The sequence below is a fragment of the Molossus molossus genome, unplaced genomic scaffold (assembly GCF_014108415.1).
Source record: "Molossus molossus isolate mMolMol1 unplaced genomic scaffold, mMolMol1.p scaffold_m16_p_5, whole genome shotgun sequence".
Taxonomy (NCBI): Eukaryota; Metazoa; Chordata; class Mammalia; order Chiroptera; family Molossidae; genus Molossus; species Molossus molossus.
This window is the reverse complement of record NW_023425388.1, coordinates 62231800-62250581: the sequence shown is the minus strand read 5'-3', so window position 1 is coordinate 62250581 and position 18782 is coordinate 62231800. Positions and strand designations below refer to the sequence as shown.

The following is an 18782-nucleotide window of genomic DNA, read 5'->3' as shown; positions in this document are numbered from 1 at the left end:
GGTCGTGATTTGGCTCTGCCCCTCCGGGTTAGGCAGTGCAGGGGTCTTGTTCCCCTCTGGGGTGTGACCCAAACCTTGGGGAACCGCTGCATTTCATCTTAGATAAAAATGGAAATCCTGCTGTACCCATGGAAAAGTTCTGCTTCGAGTCAGACTGTAGAAGTTATTTTTGAGGGTGATGAGATTATTTCAAATGCCAGCGAGTGTTTCACTGTGGGGATGGAGAGCAAGCTTCCAGAGACATTTCAGGATGTGAAACCGAGGGTGGTTTCTGAACGGAGAGACGTGTCGGAGTGACATAAGGCAGGGCAGTGGCTGCCACTGCAGGACCAAAGCTCTGGTTTCCCCCCTAAAGGAAGGAATCTGATGGGCATACCCCGAATTCCTGGGGATTACTGAAGAAAACCAGAGCAGGCCTGCTCCCCTGACATCTGGAGGTCTAAGCATGGCTCCTTAACCAGATCCCTGATGGCTGAAATGGGCTAATTAATTCAAGAATTAAGATAATACAGCAGTTGCTGCACCATTCTCCTCCTGCTCAGTAAGAATGGTGTAGATGGCTCCCACAGTGTAACCTGGGATGAAGTCACAGGCAACCCCAGGAAGAGTGAAACTCATCCCAAATGGATTCAGCAAAGGTTCAAAAACCAGGACTGGCCCTGGCTGGTTTGGCTTAGTGGTTAGAGCATCGGCCTGCGGTCTGGAGAGACCCGGGTTCGGTTCCCTCTAAGGGCATGTACCTCGGTTGCAGTTTGTCCCCGACCCTGGTTGGTCGTGTGGGTGGCAGCCGCTCGATGTGTCCCTTTCACGTCGATGTTTCTCTCTCTCCCTCTCTTCCTCTCTCTCCCTCCCACTCTATCTGAACAGAAAATGGAAAAATGTCCTCGGGTGAGGATAAAAAAATAAAAAAAATAAAAAAAATAAAAAAAATAAAAACCAGGACTGCAGCTGCATTCCTGACATTCCACTTTAGACGCCATGGAGACTAGACAGCGACCTACAGATGTTCCGCACAGTGTTCCTCTGTAGGGTCAGCCTCCCTCTGGGAGGAACATTTTATATAAAATGGTCATGATTAAAGAGACACTTCCCAAATATAAATAGTGTTATTTTGTGATGATAGGAATATGGGTAATTTTTTCTTGTTTTTGATGCTTCAGTGCATTTCAAGTTTTCTACAATTAATCAGAACAATCAGAAAGGAATAAAAAAAGTGTGTTTAGAAGCAAGAAGAGTCTAGTGGTCTCCAGACTCTTGATTATGCACCCTGTCAATAAGATGATTTTGAACTTGCAACCCCCCACATATGCATATATATTAGTGTTTAAATTATACATGTTTTACCATCACTGACTAGTACTTAAACACTCAATGTGCCCTTAAGGTGTAGTTTGGTTTTTCTTTAGAAGTTGTGGTTCCACACTTCAAATAATCTTCTGGGTCATTTCCAGTTATTTTTGTGGCCTGGTTTCTTAAAGATCTGATTAGATTGTCATTGTTTCTCTACCTCATAAGGTGGCTGACAAAGACTTCAAAGTTCTCTTGTGCTTTCATGGTTGGTGTAATCATCAAGCTGCAAGTCTTTGAGGAACTTTATGGGGCCATGTGTCTTTTTGTGAAGATTAGTTTAGTTAAAACCACTCAATTGGACACGTGAAAAGAGCAATCTTTGGAAATGTGATGAAAGCAGCTGGACGGATGGGCCACAGTCAGCCCCCTGCACTGAGGCTCACGCTGTCCCCGAGGGGCCCTCTCCTGCCGTACCGTCTGCCAGGTGGTTGGACGGAGACCCAGTGTGCTAGTGAACATTCAGGGAAACTTCTTATCCTAGTTATTGGTTTGATCTAATATGTATGCATATCATATATGCATATGCACCTGAAAATTAATCTGTACAATTAACCTGAGTAAGGACTGAATAGCCAACTATAAATCCATGGGATCCACATTAGGGCAAGTTGGGGCCAGGCTGTGGCTGGGACAAAATGGCCTTCATGGAAGAAAATTCTGCCTAGAGGAGAGAAAACTAGTTGTAATTTACTGGTGTGCTCAACTCTTCAATTGGTTTTATGCAGAGCCTCTTAGCATTTTATATTTGAAGGAGATCACTGAGTCAGCCTTTTACCTGATAGAAATGCAACTCAATAAACCTTCATTGAGTACCTACGTACCAAAAACTAAGTTGGGCTTTGAGGATACAGCCCCTGGCATTAGAGGGCCAAATGGGGAGAAACAAATAGAACCATCGTACTGGTGATAATTCTATGGAAGAGAGAAGCTCACGGTTTGATGAGAACACGGAGGCAGGAATGCCTAGCTTTACCAGGCTGCCACGGAAGGTTTCCCAAAGAACGTTCACCTAGAGGACAGGTCAAAGTTGGTGGTCAGGCTTTGGCATTCCTGGAGGATGCCATCCAGCCTCTCCTACAGTATTTCCAGAGCCCAGAAGCAAGGGGTTGAGGGGAAGGAAGAGACAAGAGGGAGCTTATGATTTCTTCACCCTTCTACACTTTGGTCCTGGATTTGCTTTCTGGAAAAACAGGACAAATCTGTTCCCTCTTTTATTTGGCAGCCTGAAGAATATTTGAAAATGGTTATCATGGGCCTCTTTTTCTTTATCTGAAAAATGTTGAGATCATGTAAGTTATTTCTGCAGTCCCCTCCAACTCTTAAAATTTGATGACTATTTCTCGCGATCGTCAGCCCTTCTCTGTGGTACATAGTTGCAATTTATTCACCTCTCTTGGGATATGACATGGTTTCCAGACACCTGACTCTCCTGGTCACCTGTAGGGGCTCTGGTTAGCCATGCCCAGCTTACTGGACACACACCAGATGTGAGGTGTTCAGGACACGGGTACCTCCCACTGCAGGAGATAGGAGCCTTTTTAGTGACCTCATCACCTATCTTGTCTAGGCTTGTGCTCTTTTTTTAGAGTGGGAGGGAGGAGGGAGAGACAGAGAGACGTGGACATGAGAGAGACACATCGACTGGCTGCCCCCCACACAACCCCGACCAGGGCTGGGGACCAAACCGCAACTGATGTACATGCCCTTGACTGGACTCGAACCCGTGAATCCCCAGTCCGTGGGGCGACGCTCCAACTGCTGAGCCAAACTGGCCAGGGCAAGGCTGTGCTCTCTTAAAAGCCCCTGGTTGTTTTTTCAAGGTAATTTCTTCACATACACAGACCTTTTTTTTTTTAATTGAATTTATTGGGTGACATTGGTTAATAAAATTATGTAGGTTTCAGGTGTACAATCTAGAATATATCATCTGCATATTGTATTGTGTGTTCACTACCCCAAGTCAAATCTCCTTCCATCACCATTCATCCCCCCTTTACCCTCTTCTGTCTCCCCCACCCCCTTTTCCTTCTGGTAATCACCATGCTGTTGACACTAGCTTTTTTATTAATCTAAATGAAAGCTTTTTTTATATTTTGCCTCTCAAATTTTACCTTTTTTGTTGGCCCATCAAAATAAGTTAAATTTATTATTGCTGTAACGTTGAAATCGTGACCAGGTGAGACAGGACTTCACTCTTCTCCAGTCACCCAGAGCCATGGGCGGCACAGTCGTTCTGTCGACCGTGGACCATTGAAGGGCCACGTCATCTGCCCAGTTTCATAACCTTTTCTTCCATAGATACAGTGAGAATCTGCAAAGCCTTGCTGTTCTCCATGTTTGTAATGTACCTCAATCCACCAGCGTGGTAACTGTATCGAGAGAGAGCATGAGATCTGTTTATGGTCCTGGATTCCTCCTAGAGATCACTGTAGCATTTTCTAAATGTGCCTCGGATCCTTTGAGAAGGAAATCAGAATAAATACAATAAAATAAACCAAAGTCTGCATAAAATACTTATGTGCTAGTCTGTTCTAGACTGTTATCCAATTGACTTTTCAGGATCATTGCAGCGGTGGGGGGAGGGGTTCCCCTTCCATCTTTTTTTTTAAGGATTCTTCATACAGCTTTCCTATTCTGGCAAGTCACATATTTTTAGTAAATTATTAAAGTTTCCTAGTGGAGCCCTGGCCAGTTTGGCTCAGCAGTTAGAGCGTCGGCCTGCAGACCAGTGAGTCTGGGGTTCGGTTCCGGCCAAGGGCACGTACCTCAGTTGTGGTTCGTCCCTGGCCCTGGTCAGGGTTGTGCAGGAGGCAATCAGTTGATGTGTTCCTCTCACATCGATGTTTCTCTCTCTCTTCTTCTCTCTTCCTCCCTCCCACTCTATTTGAAGATAAATAGAAAGATACCTCAGGTGAGGATTTAAAAAAAAAAAGATCCCTAATGGAAACTTCTGTATCACTTTGTAATGAGGTGGGTTAGGGTTACGGGTCTGGGGCTATAGACTGAACTCAGGTTACGTTATCAAGTTCAATGTTGTATGCTCCCGGTGTCTGGTAGGGGAAGGAAGGAAGGAAGCAGACGTAAGCTCCAGCACTAGTACTTAGCTTACAGGGGAGAAAAGATTCTAACCCTGAAGCATTCGTAAGCAGTAGAAGGAATGAACAAAGATGTTGTAGGAGCTCTTCAACAAAGGGAGATCTTCAGAAAACAGAATAGATTCCCACCAGTCTCAACCTGATTAAGAAGCAAAGATAAGGACAAAATAACCACTCAAAATCAGTCATGATTATATCAGAGATCTCAGTTTGAATCATGAGGATAATGAAAAAAGAACATAAAATTGTTCATAAAAATTATTCAATTTTCCAAATTATCCAATTGGAATAAAAATTAGGTAACTGAACATTGGAACTCATCAATTACAACATGTTGCAATATGTTCTTACATTATGTTGCCAAAAATGAAAAACAACTGAGTGTATTTCTTTCCTGCCAAGTCCTTTTGCTTTTCCAGAAAATTCTTGTCATATCCCCAAAGGTCTTTATATAGCCACATAAAGAAATAGTTTAACTCTTTAGACAGATTATATATATTTCTAAAATAGGGAAATGCTATAACCTACCTCTAAAATAATCTGCATTAGAATTCACTAATTTCATCATTTTGTAAATTGATTCACAGAAAAGAACTTGACGTGATATTCTCAGACAAGAAGAGTAAATGACTGTGGCAATTCAGTTTATTGTCGTTTTACAGTGGTGACCTATGCAAATGCACAAACCAATTACAGAGAAAGTCGTTCTTCCCTGCAGCGGGCGGTCGCTCTCACTGTGGTGTCTTTCCCTGTCACCCACCACTGGTTTCTCTCCGAGGCCCTGAGCGCCCACCCAGCTGTCGTGAGGAGCAGAGGCGATGCTCCCGCTGTGCCCAGGGCACCTCCGCTTCTCTCTGCCAAAGCTCTCGTCCTGCGGTTCCCGCCCTAGTGTCCTGTTGCAGATGTGGCTGCTGCTCATGACAGAGGCTCCTAGGGGATCAGAAAATTCTAGATAGCTTAACACGACCTCTCCACGAAGTAACCTGGCAGTCAGCTTGGAACAAGAAAAACATTACCAAACTCTTAAACAAATCCTGTGTGTTTTCTCACAAGGGTCAATTAAATTAGTCTTGGCATTTATATATGATCATAAACACACAATTAATTTATTGACCTTTTCAAGAAACACATGATTAATTTAAAAGGTGCATGTGAAGTAAAGAAATGGAGTTGTCATGGAGGTGGTTTTCTGTTTTTAAAGAAGAAAATGGGAGAGGTTACATGCGTTCTTCTCTGAAGTGAGAAGAAGAAGAAGAAAGCTACCCCAGAATCAGTTCTTGGACCAGCCTTACTGATATAACACCTGGTTAAGAGCACCGGACTTTGTGCTCAGCTCTGTGACCATGGGGAAAACGAGCTGACTTCTCAGAATTGCTGTGAGGATTAAATAAAAGAAGATTAGTCAAAGGCTTCACGTACAATCTACTCCATAATACGTGCACAGGTAAAATATCTTCTTCAGTCATGATCATTACCTTTATCATGATCACCAGCATCGAAAAATGAGCTGAAGAAAAGGACTACACACTGAGATTTCCAACTCTACAGGCGATAGATAACAGAGAGCTAAGTTGATGGAAATAGACCACAGGAAGTGGGAAGAGAAGGGGCAGGTAAGTTTTAATTCAGGCAGGTACGCAATAAAACATTTGGAGGAGAGAAGCTAAAGTGTTTTCCACATATCAATACTGGGAAAGACCCAGAAAATGGGAGGAACCAATGGAGAGGGCTCCCTGAGACCAGAGCCCATGGCAGCTGGTAAGCCAAGTCCCTGAGGTCCATTTTTGGCAGCAGAATGCTGGACTCAGTGACTCTCGTCTGGCAGGAGAGCCCTGGGCTTCGTTTTGATATGAGCCTTACCATTTCCCGTTGCCTCTCACCCTTTATAAATTTCTGTTTAGCTCCTTCTTTGATTTCCCTTATGGCTGTGGCTCTAGAGTAGACAGTTGTTAGAACAGAAACGTTGCCAATGTATCTCTCAAAGAGGTCATTGTACCCTAACAGTCCAATTAATTCAGGAGAGCAAGGGAGATGGAGGCCACTGGAGCCAAGAGTGAGTGGGCCAGGAGCTGGGATGGAGTTAATTGAGTGGAAGGAGAAAGCAAAATAGGTTGATTAAAAGCTGAATTCCCTGTGGGCACCTTGTGTTCTTTCATTTATTTGGTTCAGGCCCTAGTTCTGCCCTGAACAAATTCTTCCAGATTCCTTTTCCAAATGGTGTTAAATCTCCAAATGCATTCCCCAGTGCAGGTTTTTCTTTGCAGATTCTCGTGTCTGTCTTAGCGTACTAGCCCCTGCCCCGTGTTAGGAGATCCAGGGATAAACGGTGTCTGGGGGTTGTTTCATGCCAGAGTGTTTACTCTGAAGGCGGTGAGAACTTGCATAGACCTGGAGGAGGGGCAGGAGTGTTTCCAGGCTACTGGACCAGGAGGGAGGCTGGAGAGGGCAGAGCTGACTCTCAGGATCCGCGAGGAAAGCAGCTGATTGGTTCATGTAATAAGTGCATGAGATGAGGCTGGAAAGCTATGTTTGTTGATTAGCAGTAGGTAAGCTTCAGGTTTGAAAACAATTTTTTCTAAGAAAAAAAAAAAAAAAAAGCACTTATTATACCAGGCCTGTACCCTAGAAAGAAGGTAGAGAAGAGGAACCCAATGAAAGAACATTCCTTGAGCAAATAGAAAATAGAAAAGAGCTGCCTAGCTGGTGTGGCTCAGTTGGTTGAATGTTGTCCCAAGTACCAGAAGGTCATGGCTTGATTCCTGGTCAGGGCACATGCCGTGGTTTTGGGCTCGATCCCCAGTAGTGGGTGTGCAGGAAGCAGCCGATCATTGTCTCTCTCATCTATCTCTCTTTATCTTCCTCTCTCTGAAATCAATAAAAATGTATTTTCTAAAATAAGTTTAGCCCTGGCCAGTTGGGCTCAGCAGTTAGAGCATCAGCCCTTGGACCAAAGGGTCTCGGGTTCAATTCCCAGTCAAGGGCAAGTATTTGGGTTGCGGGTTCAATCCACGCCCTGGTTCAGGTCTTGCAGGAGGCAACCAGTCAACGTGTCTCTCTCAAATCAATCTCTCTCTCTCTCTCTCTCTCTCTCTCTCTCTCTCCCCTTTCTCTCTTTCTCTTTCTCTCTCTCTCTCTTTCATCCTCCCTCCCTTCCACTCTATCTAAAAAAAAACAAAAAAATCAATAGAAAAATATCCTTGGGTGAGGATTAACAACAACAAAGAGAATAGAAAAGAGAATAGTTTAAATTCCAGCAAACATTAGATATACACAAATCAATCAGAAAAAATATACACACATCGGACCATTACAAGGCTCTGGGCATCAGTGTGTGGGCGGAATGGGAAGAGGAAGTCAGACACAGCGTACAGAGCATGTAAACACAGGGAGGGCAGCCTTTGGAGTCAGGCTGTCCTGCTGAGTAGCTCCTTGAAATTCTCATTCTTCAGGCTCTATAACAGATTTGGGCCCGATAGCGTAATGGTATCAGGTGGTGAGGGTGGGAGAAGGTAGGGAAGGGGAGAAGACTATAGAAACACTGGATACAGAATCCTGGACATATTTCACATTTGGTTGAGATTCAAATCCCCAAGATACCAGACCTCCGAGCCTGTCTGTCCCGACGTAAGCACCTCAACTTTGCTCCTCCGCACCGACCCTTGGCCTTTCCACTGCACAGATTCCCGGCCTGGGGATCCCTCCGGGATCTTCCGCAGCAAATAGACCCTTCACAGACTCAGTTTTATGGAAGCAAAACAAAAACCAAAGGCAGGCTCTTACTACCTTTCATGCTTGGTTTTATTCATCTTCGTTTTGTTCTAACTTTTCTTAGTTTATAGGCAAGGAAATAGACGAAAATATTTGGGCAGTTTTCAATATATTATCTGATAAAGGGCTTATATCCAGCATATATTAATAACTCTCACAAGTGTATAATCAAGAGATAATTATCCTAGTTTTTAAAATATGGGCAAAATTCTTTAAAAAAAAAAAAAAAACTCTTTAAAAAGGTAGACATAATGACCGATTGTGGATGGAAATGTGCTCTCCATCATTAGTCATCCTGAAACCATGAGATACCACTTCACGCCCACTAGGATGACTGAACTGAAATAGACTCCTGATACCCAGCGATGGTGACGGTGTAGAGCAACTGGAACTTTCGTACGTGCCTATTGGGAATGTAAATTCCTATTTAAAAATGCTCAGCATACACCTACCCCGTGCCTCTCCAATTGCACTTTTCGGGAACCCTCGAGAGAAACGAAGACCCACGTCCAACGAGGGACTTGTGTAAGAACTTGCACATCAGCCTGATTCGTAATAGCCAAACACTGGAAACAACTCCCAAATTCACCAGCCAAAGACTAGATGAACACATCCTTACAAGGGGCAACAGTGGCAAGGAATGAACCACCGATACACACAGCATGGATGAGTCTGAAATACCGCGTGTTGAACACAGAGAGCCAGGCATAAAAGAGAACACACGGTGATTTCGCTTGAAATCCGAGAATAGGCTAAACTACATCTGTGATGACAGAAATTGGAGAGCGGTACCTGAGCAGGGAGGGTGGGGCAGGAACTGACGGGAAGCAGGCACAGTGGACTCCCTAGGGGGGTGGAAAGGTGCATATTTTGTGCTTGGTGATGTCTACATGGGTGTATAAAATTGTCAAAACTCAAAGAACTAATGCTTAAAATACAGGGTGGGGGCAGAAGTGGGTTTACAGTTGTGAGTCTACAAAACAGTTTATTCTTCTATTATTATTTTTTAATCATTGTAGTATTTTCCATGTGAACAACTGTAGACCTACTTGTGCCCCACCCTGTATGTGTATTTTATTGTATATTAGTTATACTTCAATTTTCTTAAATACAAGAAGGAAAACATTTATAAGCCTCCTAGTCTATGCAGGCCTACTCATCCCATAAATTATCTCATAAATTATAAGTCATTTATCTCTCTTCTCAGTTTAACTTCTTTCTCTAGTTAGAGAATGAAATGCCTTTCAAAAACGGATGCAACAAGAACCTGTTTCCTTACCAACCTGACCCCCGAAGCCTCCCCACAATCAGTAGGGATTCCTTAGTTGGCCTGAAAGGATTGGGGGTACGGGCTGGGGGCCAGGACAGTGAAGGTGGTATTTTTACAGTTCCCCCACCTGTGTGTCAAAGACAGCGGTACACGTTCAATGAAGAAAGGCCCTCCTGTTACACGAAAAATGGAATCCTGTGTCAGACAGCAGCCTCTCATTCCTTACGGCTTGCCTTCCCCTCCCAGACGGTATGGCCCCAGCACAGGACAGAAGGGTGCCACCTCCCAGCTGCCTCCTTCCCTTTGTCCCCTGATGTTCCTGGAGCAGCAGCTCTTGGCAACTGGGAGGTTATGCCTCATGCCAGCTGCCGCGAAGTCCAGCGCAACGAGCATCGCTGCTGGGCTCTGGGAGAGGTGTTCAGGCTGCCTGGGCCAGACTGTGGCTGCTCGGTCTGGGGTGGGGCTTTCATTTCCTCTTCTGGGGAAAGGGGGTGACAGCGCCTGTGCCATTGCCCTCACTGGCTACTGTTGGGGTAGCAGGAGATAATGGACCGGAAAGCCACGTTAGAAGTTTCTATCTGATTTGTGTATCAGGTGGAATTATTGCCCAGTGCAGTGCTTCTGCATTCCCGTCCTGAGTGACTGCAGCATTCGTGAAGGCAGTGCAGGAGTTAGACTCTCTGTGCAGTCACATGAGCAGAGGTGTAAGCGATAACAAATAAGCAAATTCATATTAAGACAAAGTCTCCATTCATTACATGCTTCCATCTTAGACTCATTAGTGCCTTTCAATAGAGTATAATCTGCTTGGATTTCTACAGATAGACTACACGTTTGCCACTTGAGTAGTCACCATCTCCAGATATCAGCCTTTGTAATAGAGAGAGAACCTACAGAACAGAACATGGGAACCATATATAGACCCTGGCTTCGATGTACACCAGCTCTCATTGATTGTGTAGCCTCAGGCTGCTTACCTTCTCCAGCCCTCAGTTTCTGTTTCTTGAAAAGAGTTAGACTCAATCCTTAAGTTCTGAGGACTCTCCAATGACGAGATTTTTTAGAGTAGTTGTGGTCTGGTGGATAAAGTCTTGGCAGTCGGTAGGAGACCTGAGCTATGGCCTCCGGTCTGCCCTTGTAGCATCTTCCCTTCTGCAAGGTGGACTGGAGGTCTCCACCCTGCCTGCCTCTCCAGGGCATTGTGGTTGAACAGGATGGAGTACTAAAAACTTTATAAACCATAATTCACCAAATAAACATCTCCTGTTATTCCATTGCTCTTGCTATAGACATTGAAACACACAAAACACTTCCAAAGGCGTGCGTACGTGAGTGTGTGGCAACGTTGCTTAAATACGCTCTAAGTTAAAGCGATGCAACGTGGAGACCGATCCGAGAGTCGGGTTCGTTAATGAGGCTTGGGGTCCGGGAGCGTAGCAGCCTCGCGTGGCCCAGCGAGCCTGGACTGATGGTTGTTCCCTCGCAGGTGACCGCGGAGCTGGACGCCTGGAATGAGGACTTGCTCCGGCAGATGAACGACTTCAACACGGAGGACCTGACGCTGGCAGAGCAGCGGCTGCAGCGCCACACAGAGCGGAAGCTAGCCATGAACAACATGACCTTCGAGGTCATCCAGCAGGGCCAGGATCTGCACCAGTACATCATGGAGGTCCAGGCCTCAGGTGGGCAGCCCGTCTCGTCTCGTCCTCCGGGCGGGGAGGGGATGAACGTGAGCACACCAGCTTGATTCCAGTGAGCACGTCCACTCCGTTCATTCATTTTATTCCTACGGGTACAAGGAACAGATGTTTGCCCCCATTTTAAAGAAAAACAAACAAAACAGAAGCATGAGAGCTGAAAAAAACGTGTGTGAGGCTGACCAGTTAGGCTGTGGGGAAATGGGAACAGGGCCAGGCTCTCCTGGCACTGTGGAGAGAATGGGGAAAACCGATGGTGGAAATTAGCACAGATTCCCAAACCATGGTGGCTGGGGAAACGTCCAGGTGGGCGCCAAGAGCCGTCGGCCAGCCATGTGAGTTGTATTCAGATGGAGACATCTGCTCGTCCCCTCCCACGGCACACACTCTCCTGCTCTGCCCTCCCCCCAGCCTGGCTCCTTGTCCCCTGTCCCTGCTCTCAGAGTCCTGTGTTGTGTCACTGGTCTGTGCAGGAGCGAAGAAGTGCTGATAAAAGTTTATGGCAAGGTCATACAATTTTATACCTTCTCAAAAAAATGTGGTTAAGTTACCCAGGTTTGACTTATTTTCCTGTTCAGGATTTCTTCACTATTTATCCTACAAATGCATAAAACCTTACCATTATACCTCCAAACTGGCCTTTGTCACTAGAACTGGAGGGAGCTAGCACAGTCTCTAGTCCAACTAGCACAGAAAAAAGAAACCACTCATGCGAGCACATACCATTGGAGTGCTAGAACCCAGGCCTGTACACCCAAACCCGCCCATGGCCCTGCTCCCCCCACCCCTTAGCATGTTGGCTCAGGCTCCCCACCCTCAAGGAGGAGGCAGACACAGGCTCAGGCTATTATCTCTAAGGCGCTGTTGATCCATGTCGCTGTTGCTCATGAGGATATTTACAATCATGAGATTGCTGGGTGGACCTTAGCAATCAAACCTAACTTTTGGGTACTGTGTTTCTTTTAATGACTTGAATCAGTACATACCAGTGTTCAAAGGAACTTCACTTCTAACCGGAGGAGAGACACCTAGTAAATTCTGTTCACTTTGGTCAGCATAATCTTTCCTTGAATTTTCATTTGTGTTCGTGAGCGAGTCTGTTTATAGGGATGCAGACTGTGCCCCTTACTGCCCTGGAAAGGGTCATTCACATTGTAGTTCATCTGTCGACTGTTTTATGGAAATGCCCAGGCCCCACACCCAAGATACTCTGATTTAACAACCTGAGTGGGCCTCAGGCATCAGTAAAAGCTCTTCTGGTGATTCCACCATGCAGCCCGGGCTGAGACCACTGCTCTTCATCACAGTGGTTAAATCACACAGCTGATGCCTATGATATGAATGCCCAGGACAGTGACTCCCATATGTGGCTCCCAGGTCAGCAGCATCAGCATCACCTGCAGACTTGTTAGAAAGGTGTTTAAGGGCCTGTTCCTAGAACCTATCGCACCAGAATCTCGTGGGGTCAGGCCCAGCAATCTGGGTTTCAAAGCCCTCCCGATAATTCTGATGGACCGCTGCTGATCTAGGACCTTGCTACTCAGAGTGTGGGCCCTGACCAGCGCCATCACCAGCGGTGAGCACTGATTAGAAATGCTGAATTGCAGCCCTATCCCAGACTTAGGAATCAGAATCTGCACGTTAGCACAATCTCCAGGTGAACCATGTACACACTGCGGGTTGAGAAGCAGAGTTCTAGAACATGGCCTGTGCCTTTTCAAGACCCTATTAGGCAGCAGGGGAAACTGACCTTTTCTCTGTGATTGAGAACTTTCTCTGCACTCAGGGTCTCACCTATGGCTTGCCTTCGTGCTGCGCACAATAGCAGGCTATCCAGCTAAGCAGGGAAGCACGAGAAAATGCAGACACGGTTCCCAGGAGAGAGGCTGGGGCAGAGAAGTCCCCCAGGGATGGTCACCCTTCATCCCTCGGTATTGATGTGTCTGGCAGGAGGAGGGCTTGTCTACCTGAAAACCTGTTGCACTTAGGACCAGGGTTCTGGCATGACCTGGGGGAAGCCCACCTCAGTTCCAAGAGCCAGGTATCCATGGTAACAGGAAGATTGCTGGGAGCTGGCAGTCCCTGAAGGCTGCTCCAGATTGGGGGTGGTTGTACTTGGCGGCCACTGTAACTATGAGGGCTGAATGGGTGAACTCCCCCCACCCCCCAGGCAGATGGGCTGCCTACCCCCACAGTATCCTGTTCTACAAATGAACTTTGTCAAAAGAGACTGGATTGGCCTCTTCTGCCCTCCATGCGGGACTGGCTGTTCCCCTGCTCCTGCCGCCTCTAGCTGCTCAGTCTGGCATAGCCCAGGAGGCGCCAAGGGAAGGGATCCAGGGATTGCAGGACGCCCACTCTGCTGCTGGATGCCTGGTCCTGCAGGGGAGGCATCTATCTCATCCCTGGCTCGGAGGAGGGGAGGGTGGAGTCATGTCAGAGCTAGGGAGTGGGGGGGGGGGGTTGGGGTGGACCCAGCTGGAACTGGCACCCAGGTGGCCGAAGAATGCAGGACTTCAGAGACATAGGACTGAGGCACTAACTGGCTTGAGCAGTTACGATGTACATCTAATGAGCCATATTTTAACTAAGGGTGAAATAAACTGTTGTGTTAGAAAAAGGACAATAAGCAAAACTAAGACTTTTGTCGCTATTTAGCTCTTCGTGCTAAATTAAGGGTTGTAGACTTTGATTTTGCAGGAGTACATGGAAGTAGAGAATGTCTATACACTTATTTTCAGGTGTGAAGTGTATAACATTGAGCCAGGTTCTATGAAATCCCTCTGGGTGCCAACAACTCTAACCAAAGAAAACGCCTTTGCTTAAATCAACATCAGCCTTAGGAAGAGAAGGCAAAACAGGAACAATTTCTGCACTTGCTCATTGTTCTTTCTTCGCATTAGCGGCACCTATTTGAGCCTCAAGTTGGGAGGTGTTGCTAGTAAGAGTCAAGCTGGAGAAAACATGCTGGCTGAATTCAAGATCCAATTCCACCCTCGAAAGCTGGAAGTGCCTCTTCCTTCTCTCTAGACGTCACTTCCTTCTGGCTAGTGTGCAGGTGGACCTTGATTCTGAAGTCCCCTCCAGTTCTCGCTCCCCGTGACTCAGCCCCACCACCCCCATTGGTTATGCCACAGGTCTTCTCTCCAGTGTAATCTGACCATGAGACTGTTCTGCTTGACCGTAGGGATAAGACAAGAGCCTATGGATATATTGCTTTTGTGGGTCAATCAAAGCTTCAAGCTCTCTCTTGTTTTTTGTTTTTTTTTTTTATCATCACCCGAGGACATTTTTGCATTTATTTTCAGACAGAGTGGGAGGGAGAGAGAAAAACATCGATGTGAGAAAGACATATCGACTCGTTACCACCCGCACGACCCCAACTTGGTCTGGGAACAAACTGCAACCAAAGTACATGCCCTTAGCAGGAACCGAACCTGGGACTCTCTGGTCCTAAGGCTGACGCTCCAACCACTGAGCCAAACCGGGCAGAGTCAAGCTCGCTCTTTATGCAGGGCTTTGAAGGGACTAAAATCTTCGGAGTCTGTGGCAGTGATGCTTAAAATTTGCTATGCCTGAGGAGACTCTGGTCACAGTATTTGAAAATAAAGTTTTAAAATAAATTTGGGGGGGAGGGATTATTCTTCTTGAGCCTAGAAGTTAAGAGTACAGCAAGGAGAGGAAGACACCTCTTACTACCTGAGTGTCCTTGAGCACGTGACTCCCTCTAAGCCTTGCCTTCCTGGGTCAGTGGCGATCATGAGACTACCAACCAAAGAGTCCCGGTGAGGGTGCAGTGGGATAATACCCGGGCACGGGAAGGGTTCAGTAGCGCTCGATGATGATTATCCCTTGCACCGGTATTCCAGACACAGTGCATTTGGTGGGGTTCCTGTGCTCCCATGGGGGCAGGACTCTTTCTTCTCTGTACATTCCTGGCGGCTGGCAGAGGGTTATGTCTTGCACGTCACAAGTTCTGAGTAATCATATTTGCTGAATCATCAAGATTGAACATGCATGCGGGTGAAACAGATGTAGGTAAAAATAATGGGCCACAAATAATTTTACTTAAGTCGTAAAAGGCAGGAAAGACCTGTGTTTTTCCAAAATGGTAGCTACTCTGGGGTTGATGGGAATGTGGATCTGGTGGGGGCCGAGAGGAGGCAGAAGAGAACCTGATGTAAAACAGGGGTTCCCAAGACCTGGCTGCATATTTAGAATCCCATGGGGAAATTCTTTAAAATACCAAGGTCTGGGCCCCACCCCTCAGGGATTCTTACTTAATTAGTCTGGAGTGGGTCCATATTTTTTAAAACTTCCCAGGTGATTTCAATGTAGAGCCAAGGTTGAGAAGACTGATCTAAAAACCTGATTAAAGGACTTTGTAATTCCTGAGCTGGGTGTTCTACTGAGGCAGTGATGCAGAAAGGGGGGTGGGGAGGGGAGGAGAAAAGAGGATGTTCTCTGGCTGAGGCAGACACATATTTAACGAACATAGTCAAAAAACACATTACAAGTGCCCTGGCTGGTGTGGCTCAGCTGGCTGGGTGTCCTCCTGTGCACTGAAAGGTTGTTGGCGGTTCAAATCCCGGTCTGGTCACATGCCTAAGTTGTGGGCTTGATCCCTGGTAAGGCGTGTGAAGCAGACAGCCTATCGATGTTCCACTTTCGCTCGGTGTTTCTCTCTCGCGCTCCCTCTCCCTTCTTCTCTCTCTCAAAATCTATTTTAAAATCTTTCTTAAAAAGAAAAAATAATTATAAGTATGGGCAGTAGAGCCAGGAATCCCTAACTCTTACTCTAGACCAGCAGTTCTCAACCTCTGGGTCACGACCCCTTTGGGGGTCGAATGACGCTTTCACAGGGGTTGCCTAAGACATAACAGTAGCAAAATGACAGTTATGAGGTAGCAGCGAGAATGATTTTATGGTTGGGGGTCACCACAACATGAGGAACTGTATAAAGGGCCGTGGCATTAGGAAGGTTGAGAACCACTGCCCTAGACCCTAGACCACAGCCACCTCTCTTTGAGGACATTAAAGCAGTTCCCCTGACCTGGCAGCAAAGGAAAGCAAAGTAAGAGTTACTATTAGCTGTGGCCTTGAGCCCCAAATAAACACAGTGCCAAGCATTCTAGTAACTGAGTGTAGCACAAGGAATGTCTCTGTCCCTGGAGTGTTGGCCATTGTACCATCGTATCCAGTGGTTCCCAATCTTGTTTACATGTTGGACTCACCCTGGGAGCTCTAAGACTTACTGATGTCTGGGACCCACCCCAGAGAGTCTGGTGTTCTTGGTCCGGGGTGTGGCCAGGATGTGGTGGTTTTTTAAAGTTCTCTGGATGAATCTAATGTGAGCCAAGGTTGAGAGCACTGATCTAATAGCATCCAAAACACCATAGTTTTCAATGATATACACTGAGCAAGTACATAAACACCAGTAGTAAATTTTTACATTTGTATTTTATACAATCCATTCACAGTCCCATCCCATCAGTAATCAACAGTAAATATAATTCCCCCAAGAGGAAGGATAGTGGGAAAATGTATATTTTTTTAGCTGACTAAATGACAAGCACTGTATATTATTTATCTCTCAGTCCTTATGACACCCCTAGAAGTCTTTCTTGGGGTTCCCATTTTACCCAGGCTCAGGAGAGGATGCACATGAGTTCATTGAACAGGTATTTATTGGGTGTTATGAGTCAAGTACTGGTCTAGGTCCTGAATGTTCAGAGAGACTTAAGATAGATGTGGATCTAGTGTCCATGTCCATGGGTACCGGGAGTACATCAGAAACATCAGTCAACATTCTGTAAGAAGACTGACAAACTTTTATCACAAGTATATTTCACTATTTGATGCAAAGAACAAACGTTCCTGTTGTGGTTCTGAGGATGATAGTTAAGCCTATGATTAGAGTGAGAGGAGTAATGTCAACACAAGAAAACTGTTTGCTGTTGATGGATGGATATGCACCAGTTGATGGGTTTTAACTGGGACCCATGTCAGTGTGTTGGGGGCAATGGGAGAGAAGGGTAAGTTTCTGTTCTTCTAGTGCAGCTGGAGTAAGTCCCATTCTCCAACCACAACATGATGTGCTGAGGAGGAGGGCAGAGGTGTCGTAGGCATCGTTCTCACCCATTCCAGTTCTTGTGTTCATCTCTCATAAAACAATCTCGAGCAAGGTAGATGACAATAAAGGGCAGGCTGCAAGCCTCTTCTGGATGATGTCCTGAGCAGGTGAATGGCCCCTTTGATGAGCAACTAGGCTTAGAGAGCCAATTTACATGCAGTGTGGCAGGGGTGAGCCATGAGTTTCCCATACAAAGACACTTGGCCCAAGCCCAGCGTACTAAACACCAGAGATGCATGCAGAATGAAAACAAGCGGGAGAAAATTCACATGGTGGCTGGAAGCAGGGAAGAGCATCTACTTCTGCAGATAGATTTTAATTAGATTTTCAGAAAGTAAACATGGGGGTCAAGGATCATTTTTCTTTGCTGAGCATTGCAGATGTAGAAATTTTTGTATTCTCATTTTTTATTTCAGTCAAGGAGGTGCTCTACCTCATCCTCTCGGTAATTGAAAATAGTAAGTGGAGGAAGTTGACTGCCAAAGGGACAAGACGTTCTTTTCTCTGTCTCCCGCAGATATTTCAGGAGCTAGGACTGGGAATTATGAAACCGACAGAAAAAAAATAAACCTGAAAAGATACTGAAATTATTACCATGTAACACCAGAAAATGTCTCTCCCACTCTCCCATATTGCCGTTATATAAAGCACTCTCTGTGCCTCCCTAGAAATGAATTCCCTTTAGCGTGCACAGACATTCCCTACACCCTCCGACGGTATTCTGCAGGTGTATTGGTGGTGGCAGCGATGAATGTCTGAGGGTGTCAGTCAGAGCAATGGGGAAGTCCCCCAAAGAGGATTTCTTTTTCAGGCAGCCAGACTTTGAGATCGGTGGGCTCCCCTTATAACCAGCTAACGAGAGTGTGAGTTCGGCAGGAGGTCCTGACAGGGCCTTTTGCGCTTTGTTTTGTATTTCCTAATATGACCCAGAGGTGGGCTTATGAATATTGCGGGTATTGGCAAATGCCCCCTCAGAGACTGCCGGGTGCTATCTTGTCTGGGGATGAACTTCCGGAGCACCACCTCTCTGTAACTGCAGTTGATGATAAGGGACTCATCATTTCTGATCAGTTAATCCAAAAGAGATGGCATGTTGGAGCCTCCCAAACAAAGCCGGTTATGGCAGTCTGTCGGTTATTGTTGTGCAAAGTGCTGAGGCCCCTGAAAACCTCAGCATATTGTTCTTAGACTCCCAGAGAAACAGCCTGGAGGACCGGCTGTGAAAGACAGAGGTTCGTCAGGACTTCCACGCACACCGGTGGCGGCTGACCCGTGAAGTTTAGAGCCACACTGGCTGCCACTGGTGAAATTGAACCACTCAGTCCCCTCCGGCCTGGGGACACACGCGCACCGGGAGCAGCTGGCCTGTGCTGTTGCCTCACCACCAGCATACAGAAAACAGAGGGGTGTGTGCATGAGATCAACACGCATGTTTACAACCCAGGCTCACATCTACAAGTAGTCCTTCT

The 18782-nt window shown here is 46.2% G+C and overlaps 1 protein-coding gene across 3 annotated transcripts in view; it reads left to right on the top strand.

The window, feature by feature from the left end:
* The window catches only part of KALRN (kalirin RhoGEF kinase), a 593373-nt gene that overhangs the window by 293721 nt on the left and 280870 nt on the right, over window positions 1-18782 (top strand). For all 3 annotated transcript variants that reach the window (XM_036242841.1, XM_036242843.1, XM_036242842.1), the window contains exon 14: window positions 10970-11165. In XM_036242841.1, the coding sequence (XP_036098734.1) occupies window positions 10970-11165 (196 nt within the window). The remainder of the gene's footprint in view (window positions 1-10969; window positions 11166-18782) is intronic.